We start from the raw sequence: 14,145 nt of genomic DNA, 5'->3' as shown, positions 1-14,145 counted from the left end.
GAATCAACCCAAATGTCCATCTGTGACAGACTGGATTAAGAAAATGTGGCACATATACACCATGGAATACTATGCAGCCATAAAAAAGGATGAGTTTGCGTCCTTTGTAGGGACATGGATGCAGCTGGAAACCATCATTCTTAGCAAACTATCACAAGAAGAGAAAACCAAACACCGCATGTTCTCACTCATAGGTGGGAACTGAACAATGACATCACTTGGACTCGGGAAGGGGAACATCACGCACTGGGGCCTATCATGGGGAGGGGGGAGGGGGGAGGAGGGAGGGATTGCACTGGGGAGTTATACATGATATAAATGATGAATTGATGGGTGCTGACGAGTTGATGGGTGCAGCACACCAACATGGCATAAGTATACATATGTAACAAACCTGCACGTTATGCACATGTACCCTAGAACTTAAAGTATAATAAAAACAAAACAAAACAAAACAAAACAAAACAAAACAAAAAAAAAAAAAAAAAAAAAAAAAAAGTTTTTTCTTCACCTATTGTCATCACTATGTGGTTTTTTAGTTCTGTTTATGTGATGATCACATGTATTGATTTGTATATGTTGAACCAAGCTTGCATGTCAGGAATAAAGCCTACTTGATCATGGTAAAAAAAAAAAAAAAAAAGAAAATGTGGCACATATACACCATGGAATACTATGCAGCCATAAAAAAGGATGAGTTTGCGTCCTTTGTAGGGACATGGATGCAGCTGGAAACCATCATTCTTAGCAAACTAGCACAAGAACAGAAAACCAAACACCGCATGTTCTCACTCATAGGTGGGAACTGAACAATGAGATCACTTGGACTCGGGAAGGGGAACATCACGCACTGGGGCCTATCATGGGGAGGGGGGAGGGGGGAGGGGGGAAGGGGGAGGAGGGAGGGATTGCATTGGGGAGTTATACATGATATAAATGATGAATTGATGCGTGCTGATGAGTTGATGGGTGCAGCACACCAACATGGCATAAGTATACATATGTAACAAACCTGCACGTTATGCACATGTACCCTAGAACTTAAAAAAAAAAAAAAAAACATGTGCCAATGGAAGAATTACATGAAGGTATATTTAGAATAGAAACTTGAGTGTATGTAGTGGACTTCCACGGAGTCTTATGGGTACTCTTTAAATGTTTGTCCATGAAATGAGTGGATCAATAATAAAGCACTAAGAGAGCTGTAATACAAATTAATTATGACCATGCAACTTGAAAGCCATCCCAAGGACAGTCCACTTAAGGACACGGGTGTTATACCTGTTCTCAAGGAGGGGACTTTGCAGAACGAGAGCCCATTAGGAGTTAGATAGACCCTAATAAGGAGAGGATAGTATGGACCACCACCACTCAAGAAACAGCTAAGTGCTTGACATATAATCAATAATGATAAATATTTGCTTCATTGCATTGTTAAATCCAAGGTCTATGTTGGAAGCATGGCGGTTTTTTTCCCCAAGGTCTATGATAGGAAACTCCCTGCTAGTTGAAATTGCCTTATGTAACAAGCTGCTTCTAACACTTAAGAACTCAAACTTATGGAGTGAATATTAGTTTTCCCTCTATGTAACTTCATCCTCAGAAACTGGAGCTATAGGGGTGGGGCATAGGGGATGGAGGGGATTGTGTCAGGAGCTACTGTCGGCTGCCTTTGATACCTCATGGGACAGTTCTGCTGAAATCGCAGCGTGCATACAGATCACCTGGGAATCTTTTGAAACTGTAGGATCAGATTCAGTAGGTCTGAATGGGGCCTGAGATATTCTGCATTTCTCACAGGCTCCCAGGTGATGTTGTTGAAACTGGTCTATGAATCATACTTTGAGCAGAAAGGTCATTAGGGGTGGATTTCTAAGAAGTTAGAATCAGCAGATATGGTATGATGGAAGAGCACTCAGGAGACTTATTATATAAACATAGATGAGTCACTTGACTTCCCTGAATTGAAAATTTCTCATTAGAAAAATGAATATAATAATAGAACGATAATACTTACCATATGTGATTGTTGTGAGAAATACATTAATAATGTTATGTGAAAAGATATGAAGGTATATGGCACATAGTCATTGCTAAATCAATGCACAGTAAAAACATAAGCACACAACTCTATATTGGTAACTGTTAAAGAGGAGAGGACCTTTAGGCTGTGTCCTTGCTATAGTGCAAAGGATTCTCTTCTTCATTGCACAATCACGATGTCTAGCACTTAACGAGAGACCAGTGTCTGTGGAACTGTATTAATAGCAAACTTGATCACTTCGAATACTGTACATTTTTGACCCCAAAGACGTTGATATCAGCATAATGACCCAATGTCTCCTCATTGGATTTAACAGGAAAGAGAACTTTTACCCAAGAAAATGGTGATGACTTTTGGGCCTTGAATCCTCTTTAAAAGGAATTGTCATCACTGGGAGAAGAACCAAATGAAGAAGTCAGAATTAGCCTCAATTTTCAGTAAAAATATGATGATGAAATGTCTCATTATTCTTTACCAGCCGGTGGTCACAGTAGTCTCTAATTTCATAAATTATTTATGGAATCTTTTCTCTCTTAGATATAAAACCAAAGTTTAACATTGGCAGTTTGGCCTGGTTTGTTACTGGAAGGTATAGCCACCCTTAGGAGTTCAGCCTGCAGTGGTGTGACCAGTACTACAGGGACCCACATATCTTCACATCATTGTAAATTGGCTCTCATGCCACCCAGACAATGTGCCCCACATTGTTCCTCTGAAGATCAAAGTTTCTCATTAACAAACCTGCAAAATATTGACTATAACTCTCAAAGAGTACACAGCAGGAAATAGAAGGTAAAAAAAAGTGGATAACCTGAAGCGTAATTTACATCTTTACATCTCTTTCCATGGAGAATTCAGAGACAGAAAGAAACTGTTAACACCTTAAGATGATGTAGTTTAATTCATTTGCAATAAAATCCAGAGTGAATCAGCTAACCTTTGCTAAAATAAATGAGATTTTTAGAGTCTAATCAATCTAGAGATTGAAACAAAGTGTTATTTAGAGATTGAAACAAAGTGTTATTAAAAGATGTTCTCCCCCACCCCTTTGTTATTTTCTATAGGTCCCAGGAGAAAAAGGAAGAAGCTATCACCTTACTGAAGGATTCCATTAAATATGGTCCAGAGTTTGCAGATGCATATTCAAGCTTAGCTTCGTTATTGGCTGAGCAGGTAATTGTTTCACACAGTAGTTTTTTTCAATGTTATTGTTACATGTATAAATTAATGTTACACAGATTTTTGCACTAATGATTTAATTTGTAAACCCATATTGGACAACCAATCTCTATGTCAGTTTCTTTTGGACAGAAATTACAAGCCTAATTTTCTACTCTCTGTGTAGTATAGGTGGCCTTTACACAAAGATGGTCCATTATTTGTCATTGATATATTCTCTATCACTTTGGTACAGAATCTATCAAGAAAAATATGTGATATTTGCTGTTTTTATTACTACTTACTTGTAATATTTTTCTGAGGAATTGCTAGTGCTCTAAGATCTCTGAGCTCAGTATGGAGCCATTTGATAATCCTACAAATTCTGTTTTAACATCAGTTAGAATATTATAGAGACTCGTGAGACAGGCTCCTAAGAGAACACTTTTTATGGCATAAAACAGGTGTGTTTTAATCCCCTCCTTCTTTTCAGTCGTGTCTGAATGATTTGATACCAGTTTTCGGAGTCTTAGATGCATAACCCCTGCTATGGAGAAACAGATATAAATTGTCTTCTCTATAAATTGATGATACAGTTTTGTTGACACACATGGTGCCCTTGATAGACGGTAGATTCTGCTACCATAAAATTGCCAGATTATCTTTAAAACTCAAACTCAACATCTCTGCAACATGCCCAGCAGCATTCAATTGGCTTAAGGGTAATAAGTGATTTGCTACTATATGTCAGTTTTGTAGGGAGCAATTTGCATCAAAAAGTTTTGGAGTCTCCAGCAAGAAGCAAAATTAGGACATTCTATGAATATTTAAGTGACAGAGAATATAAACCTAGTTTTTTTGGTCTTTCTTCCTGTAGGATAGGTGGGCTTTAGATTAAAAACCTCTGTCTGTGTTGGATGATTTTAATGCATGCCTTAGTACATTGTGTGAGCTAAAATGGTCATGGATGTGGTCTGTGCTATACACTGGCAGTCCTTAGCTGCCCTTGGCTTGTGTTGAAACAGACACAGGGACTGGCTGCATCAATATTACTTTGTCTCACCTCACCCCAGCCGCTTCCTTTTCATGAGCCCCTCCCCCTGCCTCTGACTGGCTGCTTGCTTTGTGTGTCATGCTGGTTTCTGACTAAATGTTACTATATCAGAGAGGTCTTCTGAGATGACCCTTTGTAAATAGCAACCTTCCCCTGCCATGATGTTCTCTACCACCGTGTCCTGCCTTACTTTCCCTATAGTATTTATCACCATCTAAAACACATTTATTTGCTTATGGGCTTTCTGCCACCATTAGAATATTTATGAGACTCTATGAGAATGGCTATGTGTTTTAATCATCTAAGCTCATTTTTAAAACGATCAAGATGTTTAATGATGTTGAACTTTATTTTAATTCCTTCTGTAGTATCTTTGCATTCAGCCTATTAACAAATTTTGTAGCAGTTGGAAGTTTAATGTATACTTTTTCCTTAGTTATGTGTAAGAAGTATCAGATGACTTATTTAAAATCGATTACTTGATAAATTTCATCTTTTGTGAAGTGCAATGGCAAATTGCTATCAAGTTATTGCATTTTGCATAGTTGAAGTTGTGAAACAAATGATGACTAGGATCATTATCTTTTCTTACATACAAAGGTTCCATCTTGTAGCACTTTCCTATTCTACATGTGAATGTAAAATGCTGTGAGATCTAAGAATGTAACTGAAAGATTGAAGAGTTCTGTTTTCTGCCCCTTTGGGCAATTGATTTGAGCATGAACACGAGGGAGCAGCTGTTGGGCATAACTCGGGACTACCTTCCCCTCTGACTTTCAATATCCTATCTTTAAGTTTTGAACTATTTAGTCACAAAAGAGTGCATCGGATGTGCAAGCAAGGCACAAACTGTTAGAGAAAAACCCACCTAGCTTAACATTTTTTTAGTAGCAAATGAATTCATTTCTTGGTTGCACAACTTTATTTAACAGCATCCTGGCATTTCAAACACTCAGAGTGTATGAAATCAGTATTGACAAACCTTGGTCAATGTGTAACCTACAGTGAAGCCATCCCCTTAGTCAAGCGACCTGTCCTTCATTGCCACCATCTGTCCCCATGCACGGCCCACATGGATTGTGGCTGCGGGTCAGTCTCATGCCAAAAAGCTCTTTCCTACACTCAGCTGAAATCACCCATTTTGCATGCAGTTTTTCAGAAGCTGGATGAAAGGATTCATTCTGTATTTACATCAGCCCGACGTTCTGTATTGATGTCAGCCTGACATTTCTGATTTTCTAGGACTTTTTAGTTTTCTTCCTGCGGTACAGTGTATTGACTACCGTTTCCAGCTCTTTCAGTTGGCAAACTTGATAACAGTTTTAGTGAAATAACTAGTTTATGTCTTTGATTTAAAAAATGTTGTGAAGATCGGTAGCAGTTAGGAAGCCCTGCAGCATATCTACAGAACCTTCTTTCCAGGTTGACCTTTATCTTATGCCAGACTCTTTGGGTAAAGTTATTCAAGCATTTGTTAATTTGTTGAATTATATTATCATCTAGCTCACCTCTCTCAGTCTTGTCTACAGGGATGTTTTGAGATGCATTTTCAGACACCTGTCAAAATCCTCCCCCTGATGTAAGACTGTGAATCTATAATATCAAAAAAGGAAACTAGGCTTATTTGGTATGCCTTGCTCTTATTATAAGCATGCTGCTGTCTGTTAACATCATTTCCCATCCTCAGTGCCAATAAAACCGTGAATGTAGGATTTGTCGACAACTAATATTGTGTTCCTTACTCTGTCGTAACCTGAAGGGAGAAATTTAATCTGTTTGCGCAAAGTAGGGGATTTAACAAATTTGAAAAATAGATTAATGAGTTGAAAAGACATTATATGGTAGAACATATTAAGGCCATAATGGAGCCCAAGTTTTAAATGGATAGATAATAGGAAGTAAAGGTAAACATCAGAGGAGAGCGTTCTAAAACATCTGAGGAAGAAAATCTTGTGGAAAACACATGGTATATTTTCGAAGAGGCTCTTATATGCATTCTGGTGTGAGTAGTTGAGAGCCTTGTTTGCAGAAGAAAGTGAGGGAATGGATAGACTATCGTGGAAAAAGATTTTTATGGTACATAGGGACTGTCGGCATGTAAAGGTTGAAAGGAAAAGAAAAATAGAAACTTAAGAACTCCAGGTCAGAACACCTAAGAAACTGAGAAGATTTATGACCACTGATAGACATGGATAAGCCAGACAGAAGCAAGATTTTAGGAAAGAACTAAGATGAGTGTCAACATTGTTTCCAGTTAAACAAGTAATATAAATATATAAAGGAAAGTGTGAAAACTCAGAGAAAATGACATACATCCTTTATTCATAATGTAATGCCTGGAGACAACAAATATTATCATTCTTTAATATTATGCATGTCTTTTAAATATATTTATGTGTTTCCATACTAATATTCATACACTGTTTGTATCCTGTTCTTTTCATTTGCCATTAAATTGTACATACTATTATATGTTTTTTCATGGTGCTGAATGACCTTCATAAATCCCACTTAAATGGCTGCTTACTGATTTATCAAACTGATTCACTGTAATATACAGCAAATAATATTTCAAATGCTGGGATATTTGGATTCCTTTTTATTTTCTTTTGTGGCATTGAACTTTTTCTTTCTTAGGGCTTTTTTAAAACAATGTTTTAAATCATTTCATAATGATAAATTCCAGAAGAATTTCCTTATTAAAGAATATATTTCGTGAGTCTTGAGACATGTTACCAAATTGCTTTCCAAAAGGGCAGTTCCAATTTACTCTGCCACCAGCAGTGTACAACCTTTAAGTTTTGAATGTTAGTGGAACATTTAAATGAAAATGGCATATGGACCAATGAGAGCGAAAGAGATCAGGGCTAGAAAAATAGACTTAGGACTTTACAAAAATGACACCATATTATAAGCAGATAATTTCCTCGAGGAGAAAATGAAGAATAGTGTAGGGAAAAGCCCTGAAGAATTTTTTTAACCTTCTCATTGTACATAATAATATGTGGTACACAGAATTAAGTGGCTGCTTATGGTGATTCACTAACTTGCAGCAGGATCTGGAGTAACACCTGGTCTCTAAGCTCCTCACTTGCCACTCTTGCGCTAGATGACACTGGGACCCCATGAATAGGCTGTGGTCATGGGACACATGGGTTAATGAGGTTAGGCATGGAATGGAGTGGAAAGGAAGAAGTGATAAAACAAACCCAGAAGGATGAGTTGTCATGGAAGGTAGGCACATAAAAATATCCAGAGGAAAGTTTGTGTCGACTGCATCAAAGAAGTCAAGAAAACTGAGAACAGAAGATAAACTCTTAGCTTTGAAGTCAGGGTGGTCTCTAACTTGCTATACTCTTTGTTCTCCATTAGCATTCAGAACTGGCTGGACTCCAGCTTCACAGATAGGATAGTAAACATTTATAAGCCCACAATCATTTTTCACCATCCTACTCTTACATGGATTATATAGCTTTGCATTACAATAGCAGTAAAGGAAATGAAATTAACATTGTTTATGACTCTGGCCACTGTAAATTATTACTGGCCCCACGTTTATAGCCTATTGAAAAACTCAATTAATTACAGTGATAACACTTAAAATAAAATATTTTTCCTTCATGTATTTTGAAATATGACTTTACCCAATGTGAGAGTGAAGAGAAAATTGGAACAATAAAACATAAGTTGAAACTCTGGATCAAATAAAAAGTCCTGGATCAGGTTCTCTCCTACAAATGCTGGATTTGGGGTACATTCAGTCACACTGTCTGTGGGGCTAAGTCAACTTGGACGAAGACCCTAACTTAAGAATTTATTGATTTAATTACTGAGCACATATTTATTGAACACTTAGATGCCACCAAGCACCAGAGTGCTGAAGCGGCAAGTTATGTATGTGGTTACCCTCATGGAGTGTAGTATAGAAGGGACAGCTACCCCTAGGCAAAGATTTATAGCTCCCTCCCCAATGTCTAATGCAAGCATAACAAATGTGCACAGGGAAAGCACCAGCGAGCATGTTAAGGGGACATAACCTGATGTGGGAAAGGAATATATGGGGAGTGGGGATGGTTGCCAAAGGGGTAACCTTTAATCTGATATCTGAAGGGCTGATAGATATAAACTGGGTGAAAATGAAAGGAAGAGCTTTCTAGTCAGAAGGAGTAGACCCTCTAAGGGCTCTGAGGTGAGGAACAGTATTGAGCTTACTTCTAATATGTCAACTTAAAATCATGAGATCTGTAAATTTGGAAAGGAGAGCTTTATTTCCTATAATGGATTGTAGCCTGCAGGCTGGCCACCTTGTAGGCTGGGAAGCATAGCCTCCCGCAGAAAGCAAAAGCAGGTGCTTTGAAGGAGGAAGGGCAAGACAGGAATTTATGCTGAATGGATTGACTAGGTGTACATGTTCAACAGATTATAGGAGGAACTGTGAATAATATGAAGGGGTTGCACATGCATAGTAAGCAAACATGCATGTTACATACATCCCATGTGCACTTTGAGGTGGAGACACAACATTTAAATGCAGAGGCATCCTATGCACAGTTTCCGTGGACCAGCCAGAAGCAGTCCACAGTCCGTGGTTTCTTTCCAGGAAGGAATGCTGGTCAGTTGCCTTGAGATTGTAAAAAGGGAGGGGAGCCCTGCTGCACAATGAGGTGGTTGGTTGAAATTAGCAGTGGAGCAAGTCTTTCAAAAGTGCTAGTTGCTGTTCAACTCTTAGGAAAGAGAGTCCAATGGTGGTTAGCAAAGGAGTGCGTATAATGCTTGAGTGACCTTACCTCTCTGGTCATGGCTGGGAACTGAGTTTTTAAGGTTTCCCTGGGGTCTCCTTGGCCAGGAGGGGTTTTGTTGAGTCAGATGGGGGACTTAGGACTTTATTTCTATTTCTGAAGTCGGAAGAAAGTCATGTACGTGGAAGCATAGAGAATAAAGGCCAAATGGCATGAGAAAAGTCTAAAGTATCAGGAAGCTGCAGTTATATGCAAATGCGGTTTTCACCTTTTTTTCTGGTTCCATGACTGCATTATGAGTAGTTGCTCACTCTTGTCACTCTTTCTCTTTAGCATTTATTGTATTGTTCTTGGTGTTCCTTCTTTCAAGTGGTCACTTCTTGTTTGTGTAAATTGTCAGATAGTGTTGATCACACTCTGCTGGGAGATGAGAAAATCTAGGATTAGAAAACACCTTGTATTTTCTTGGTGGCGAAGAATGCCAGATTAATTGATTCATTTTAGTTGGATAGGAAAGAGAATTAGACATCAAATATTGATAGCATGTTTCTCATAAATGTTCATACTGATGACATATAGGTGGAGGAACTGTGGTAAAGAAAACGAAAGCAAGGAAGAGGGTGAGAAAACAGGTGTTTCTTTATCTTTTGGGCTGCTGTGTCTTGAATAGTTTCTTGGAGAAGTCATTGACATGAGTTTAAAGATCTGTTAGTCCTTAATTTCCCAGGTTTGTAATTACTATTACAATATTACGTTTGTAATTACGATTACAACATTACAATGTAATACTATTTACTAATAAAGCCATTTGGCTAATAGGAAGATACTTTAAGACTCTGTGGCTTTAAATTATTGATCAGAGTGAAAGCACTTCTAGAAAATCAGCTCAGATACATCGTGACCCCGATGTCAGGGCACTGGCACCATTTTTTTTTCTATTGGCCCTTTACTGCTTTGGAATACCACTCTCTACACCTCTATACAGTAAGTACACATTGTTACAGGCCATCTCTTAATCTGTTTGCAAAGTGTTGACTGGAGACCCCCAGGGTCCATGAAGGTTTATACGCTTTTCCTAATAGTACTAAGAAGTAATTTGCCTTTTCCCTGTCGTTCACTCATGAGTATACAGTAGTTTTCTAGCTTTTCTAGCAGCCACAGGATATATCCACAATTATGAAAATGCTATTAAAATACTCTCTCCTTTGTCAACTAAATGTGTGTGTGAGGCCAGATTTTCTTTATATATTCCAACCAAATATATGTACATAAAACAGATTGAACACAGAAGCATATAATCCAGCTGTCTTAAGTCAGACATTAAAGAGATTTACAAAAATACAAACTAATGCCACTATTCTCGCTATTTTTTTGCTTTGAAAATAATTATTTTTATATAAATATATTATTTAGGTTTAAGTTTGTGATTAAGTAAACTAACACATATTTTTAAAGTTTTTCAACTTCTTTTCCAGTGTAGGAAATATTGATATATGTAGTCCACATAAATGGAAAGTTCTTTGGAATTCTTGGTAACTTTTAGAGTTCAGAGACATTCTAAAATTAAGAAGATTGATAATTTCTGCATTAAGCCACTGTCTATTTGTCATTTGAGTTACTGGAACCTGAATTATAAAGTTTTCCAAACACACTATTTGGCTCAAGACAGTAAATTATAGTCAAAGGTCCTTTTTCAGGACATCTATTTTTCACTTTTCCTTTCTTGAGGTAAAAAGTATACTATATTGGGTAATTATAGCATGTAAAAAGTGGGATGTTGACTGTGTTTTATCTCTCTTCCAGGGCCCATTTTATTTCCACCCCACTGAAAATGCTTTAAGTCTTGGAGAGCAGCCCATGGCTGCATGCTGCCCATTTTTAACTGCTGCCCTCGAAAGCCAATTTCACACAATGGCTGGGGACTCTGGTGTACAGCAGACGGTATTAATATGTCACAACTATTCCCTGGGTCACAAATATTTTTAAATAAAGTTGTCCTATAAATAGCTTACATTCATTTCCTCTGGAACTTACAAGTCAGTAGAGACTAGAAATGATCAGGCTTAGATGAGGACTTGTAGCCAGTTGAATTAAATGAAAGTGAGTGCTTGAAATTGAGCTTCAGTGATTAAATAATAATGCTATTTAAGATAAATGCATTACCCTTCCAGAGAAGGTCGAATTTACTTCAAACACCTATACAGTATTTTCTTCCTGGAGAAGTGTTTTTGTTCGTTCATTTGTTTGTTTGTTTTTATGAGTAGAGTTGATCATTCCATGAAATTGATAGTCGAGTGAAATGAATAGAAAGATAGATCTTACAGACATTTTCATAGAGCCTTGAAACTGCCATTGGGGTTACTGAAGGTGTAGGGCAGTGATTCATTGCACTTGACACACTCAGTCTTTAAATCTCACTATTTCTTTGGATGTTGAAAATATCATTTCTAGTGGAAAATCAGTTCAGCTCATGGATGCAAAAATAAAAGAGAAGTTTTAGATGAAAAAGATAATCTCTTTGCCTATTTTGGAGGAGCAAGAAAGTGGGGAAAAAAGTAATATTAGATCTTGTAAAGCAGTAATTGCACTTAAAAACTGTTGTTTAGTGTTGCATTTGACTTCAGAAGCTGAGACTGTGAAGACATCAGTTGTATTCCTTTCAGGAAAAACACCTTCTAACTTAACTAGTTTGGCTATAAAGATGTTTTTTAGATCTCACGTAGCCACAGATAGTTTTCAAGCACATCTGTGTTACACAGCTGCTGAAGTTAATAGCGACCAATGCCCTTGGGCATTTGGATCATGACAGGCGTACAGCATCTAACCCCAGGTGTGGCTGCCACTCTTGGATACCTCCCGCACACCTTGTGCTTCTCCTCCCACAGCTACATTATTGCCTCCTTCTTGTCTGAATCCCACTCAGTGGTGAAGGGCGGGATTGTGTCTCACTCACTGTTGTGTTTCACTGTATACATGCATGGCACATGCATGGTGTGAAATTAAGTTTAGCTTGACACAGCTTCTGTCTCATGTTGATGTGGTCTTTCTCAGCTCTTTCGATTGAAAAACAGAGCCTCTTCTCCCTCAAGGAATAAATGCTCTTTAAAACCTTTTAATTACCATTTTGGCTAAATGAATTACTATTATTCTACAGTGACCTGTGATCATATTTTAATTAAATGTTTTAAACCTTTGACATATTTGGCAGGCTTCTTTCCTTAAATCAAATTTCAAGTTGGAAATGAAGTCTTTTTTACCTCAACTAACTTAGGATTCTGCAGAGACCTTCTGCGGCATCCAAAAGAGAGTATATGGACTTATTTGACAGGCTAAACTATGAGAAGCATTGTCAAATAAGTAATGTTTAGCCTTTGAGTTATATTTTTACGGATACATTATTAATATATGTTCCAAAATTGTAAGAGATTGCTAAAATTCAGATATGTCTTGGTATGTTATCCATCATAATTGTGGTTATTATATTAAATTATTATAGGCCACAGAAAAAAAATAATTTTTTGTCAATTACATCTTTAACCATGACCATAGTGAACTTTTCCATAGTTAATTGCTTGTTTTCTAAAAGCTCTTGATAAAGAAGTAAAATCCTAGAATGGCGTGTCTTCAAGGAGGTTCGCAGAAAGGATGAAAAGAACCCTGACAAGCACTCTTGAATACAGGTTTCTGAAAACTTAAAGATCACATTATTTGGACTAAGAATTCCCAAAACTCTAATGAAGAGACTGACTGGGTTATAACACTTCTAACCCAAGCAACACGAGAATTCACTGAATACCAAGAAAATACTTTCCCAGATTTTCATGCTAAATCAGCCAGCACTAAAATGTTTTAAGTATGCAATTTAAATAAACTCCTATGGTCCAATTCAAATTACCTATGATGGCCCACCTAATAAACAGTGCTATACATCTGAATTGAAAAACAAAATTGGTATTTGAGAGGATATAAATTCAGCATTAAGCATATACTCATGAAAAGCCTAAATGACCACCTGGGTCCTTGCTAAGTCCTTCAAGCTTTCATTGTTAAAAGTTCTGTATGCCATAACTTATCATAGGAGGGATAAGCTGATCCAGGTTACATTTTTAAAGTATTTATTGGTGTGGTGACTATTCTAAATTGCTAAAATGATTACTAATATTTGGTTGGTCAAACTCATAATCCTGAGAAGACAATCAAAACTTTAATGCATATTTTCATTTTTAATGCATATTTTCTGGTTATATAAAAGCTTCCTCATACAAAAATCTGATGGCTATAATAGTAGCTAAAACATTATTAGAAAGTGTGTTTCCCTCATGGGACATTCCTAGAAAAATCTCTAGCAATAAAGGCACTTGTTTCACTGGACAAGTTGTAAAACAATTAAATAAGGTATTTCAGATACACTAGCATTAGGAAAAGGTAACTGAATCACCTAGATTGCCTTAGTCAAAAGCATTACAGTGTATACAGTGGATAATCAGATCCACTTCCAGGGGAAAATGTAAGTTGACCCTTCTAAAATAGTCACTAGAAGCCCTATACCCCTAATAACAAAACCTCATTTTCCTTCTGCTCTGAAACTCTGATATGACTAAATGCCACAAGGCTTTAATACATCATGCCAAAGTATACTTTCACTAGATTAAAAAAATAAATAAATAAATAAAAATAAAAGCTTTTCATGTTCAGTGACTGTAGACAATCAAACCCTTCATGGTCTAAAACCCAGAGATTGGATATTCTGAAAATGATATCAGAAAAAGACTGCCCTTGGCTGGGCACAGTGGCTCATACCTGTAATCCCAGTATTTGGGGAGGCCAAGGCAGGTGGATCACCTGAGGTTAGGAGTTCAAGACCAGCCTGGCCAACATGGTGAAACCCTTTCTCTACTAAAAACACAAAAATTAGCCACTGGGTTTGGTGGTGGGTGCCTGTAATCCCAGCTAATTGGGAGGCTGACACAGGAGAATCACTTGAACCCAGGAGACGGAGGTTACAGTGAGCTGAGATCCTGACACTGCACTCCAGCCTGGGTGACAGAGCGAAACTCCATCTCAAAAAAAAAAAAAAAAAAAAAAAAAAAAAAAAAGACTGCCCTTGCCACCCACACCACAGCAAAACTTCGGGAACTCAAAGCTTAGGT

The 14,145-nt window shown here is 37.4% G+C and overlaps 1 protein-coding gene across 3 annotated transcripts in view; it reads left to right on the top strand.

Annotated features, from left to right (window-relative positions):
• TMTC1 (transmembrane O-mannosyltransferase targeting cadherins 1) overlaps window positions 1–14,145 on the top strand; it is a 289,708-nt gene that overhangs the window by 251,547 nt on the left and 24,016 nt on the right. For all 3 annotated transcript variants that reach the window (XM_030938685.1, XM_030938684.1, XM_030938683.1), the window contains one exon: window positions 3,109–3,217. In XM_030938685.1, coding sequence (XP_030794545.1) covers window positions 3,109–3,217 — 109 coding nt within the window. The remainder of the gene's footprint in view (window positions 1–3,108; window positions 3,218–14,145) is intronic.

This window comes from Rhinopithecus roxellana, chromosome 10 (assembly GCF_007565055.1).
Source record: "Rhinopithecus roxellana isolate Shanxi Qingling chromosome 10, ASM756505v1, whole genome shotgun sequence".
In the NCBI taxonomy this organism is placed as follows: domain Eukaryota; kingdom Metazoa; phylum Chordata; class Mammalia; order Primates; family Cercopithecidae; genus Rhinopithecus; species Rhinopithecus roxellana.
Note: the sequence above shows the minus strand (reverse complement) of the source record. Positions and strands in the feature narration are given on the sequence as shown.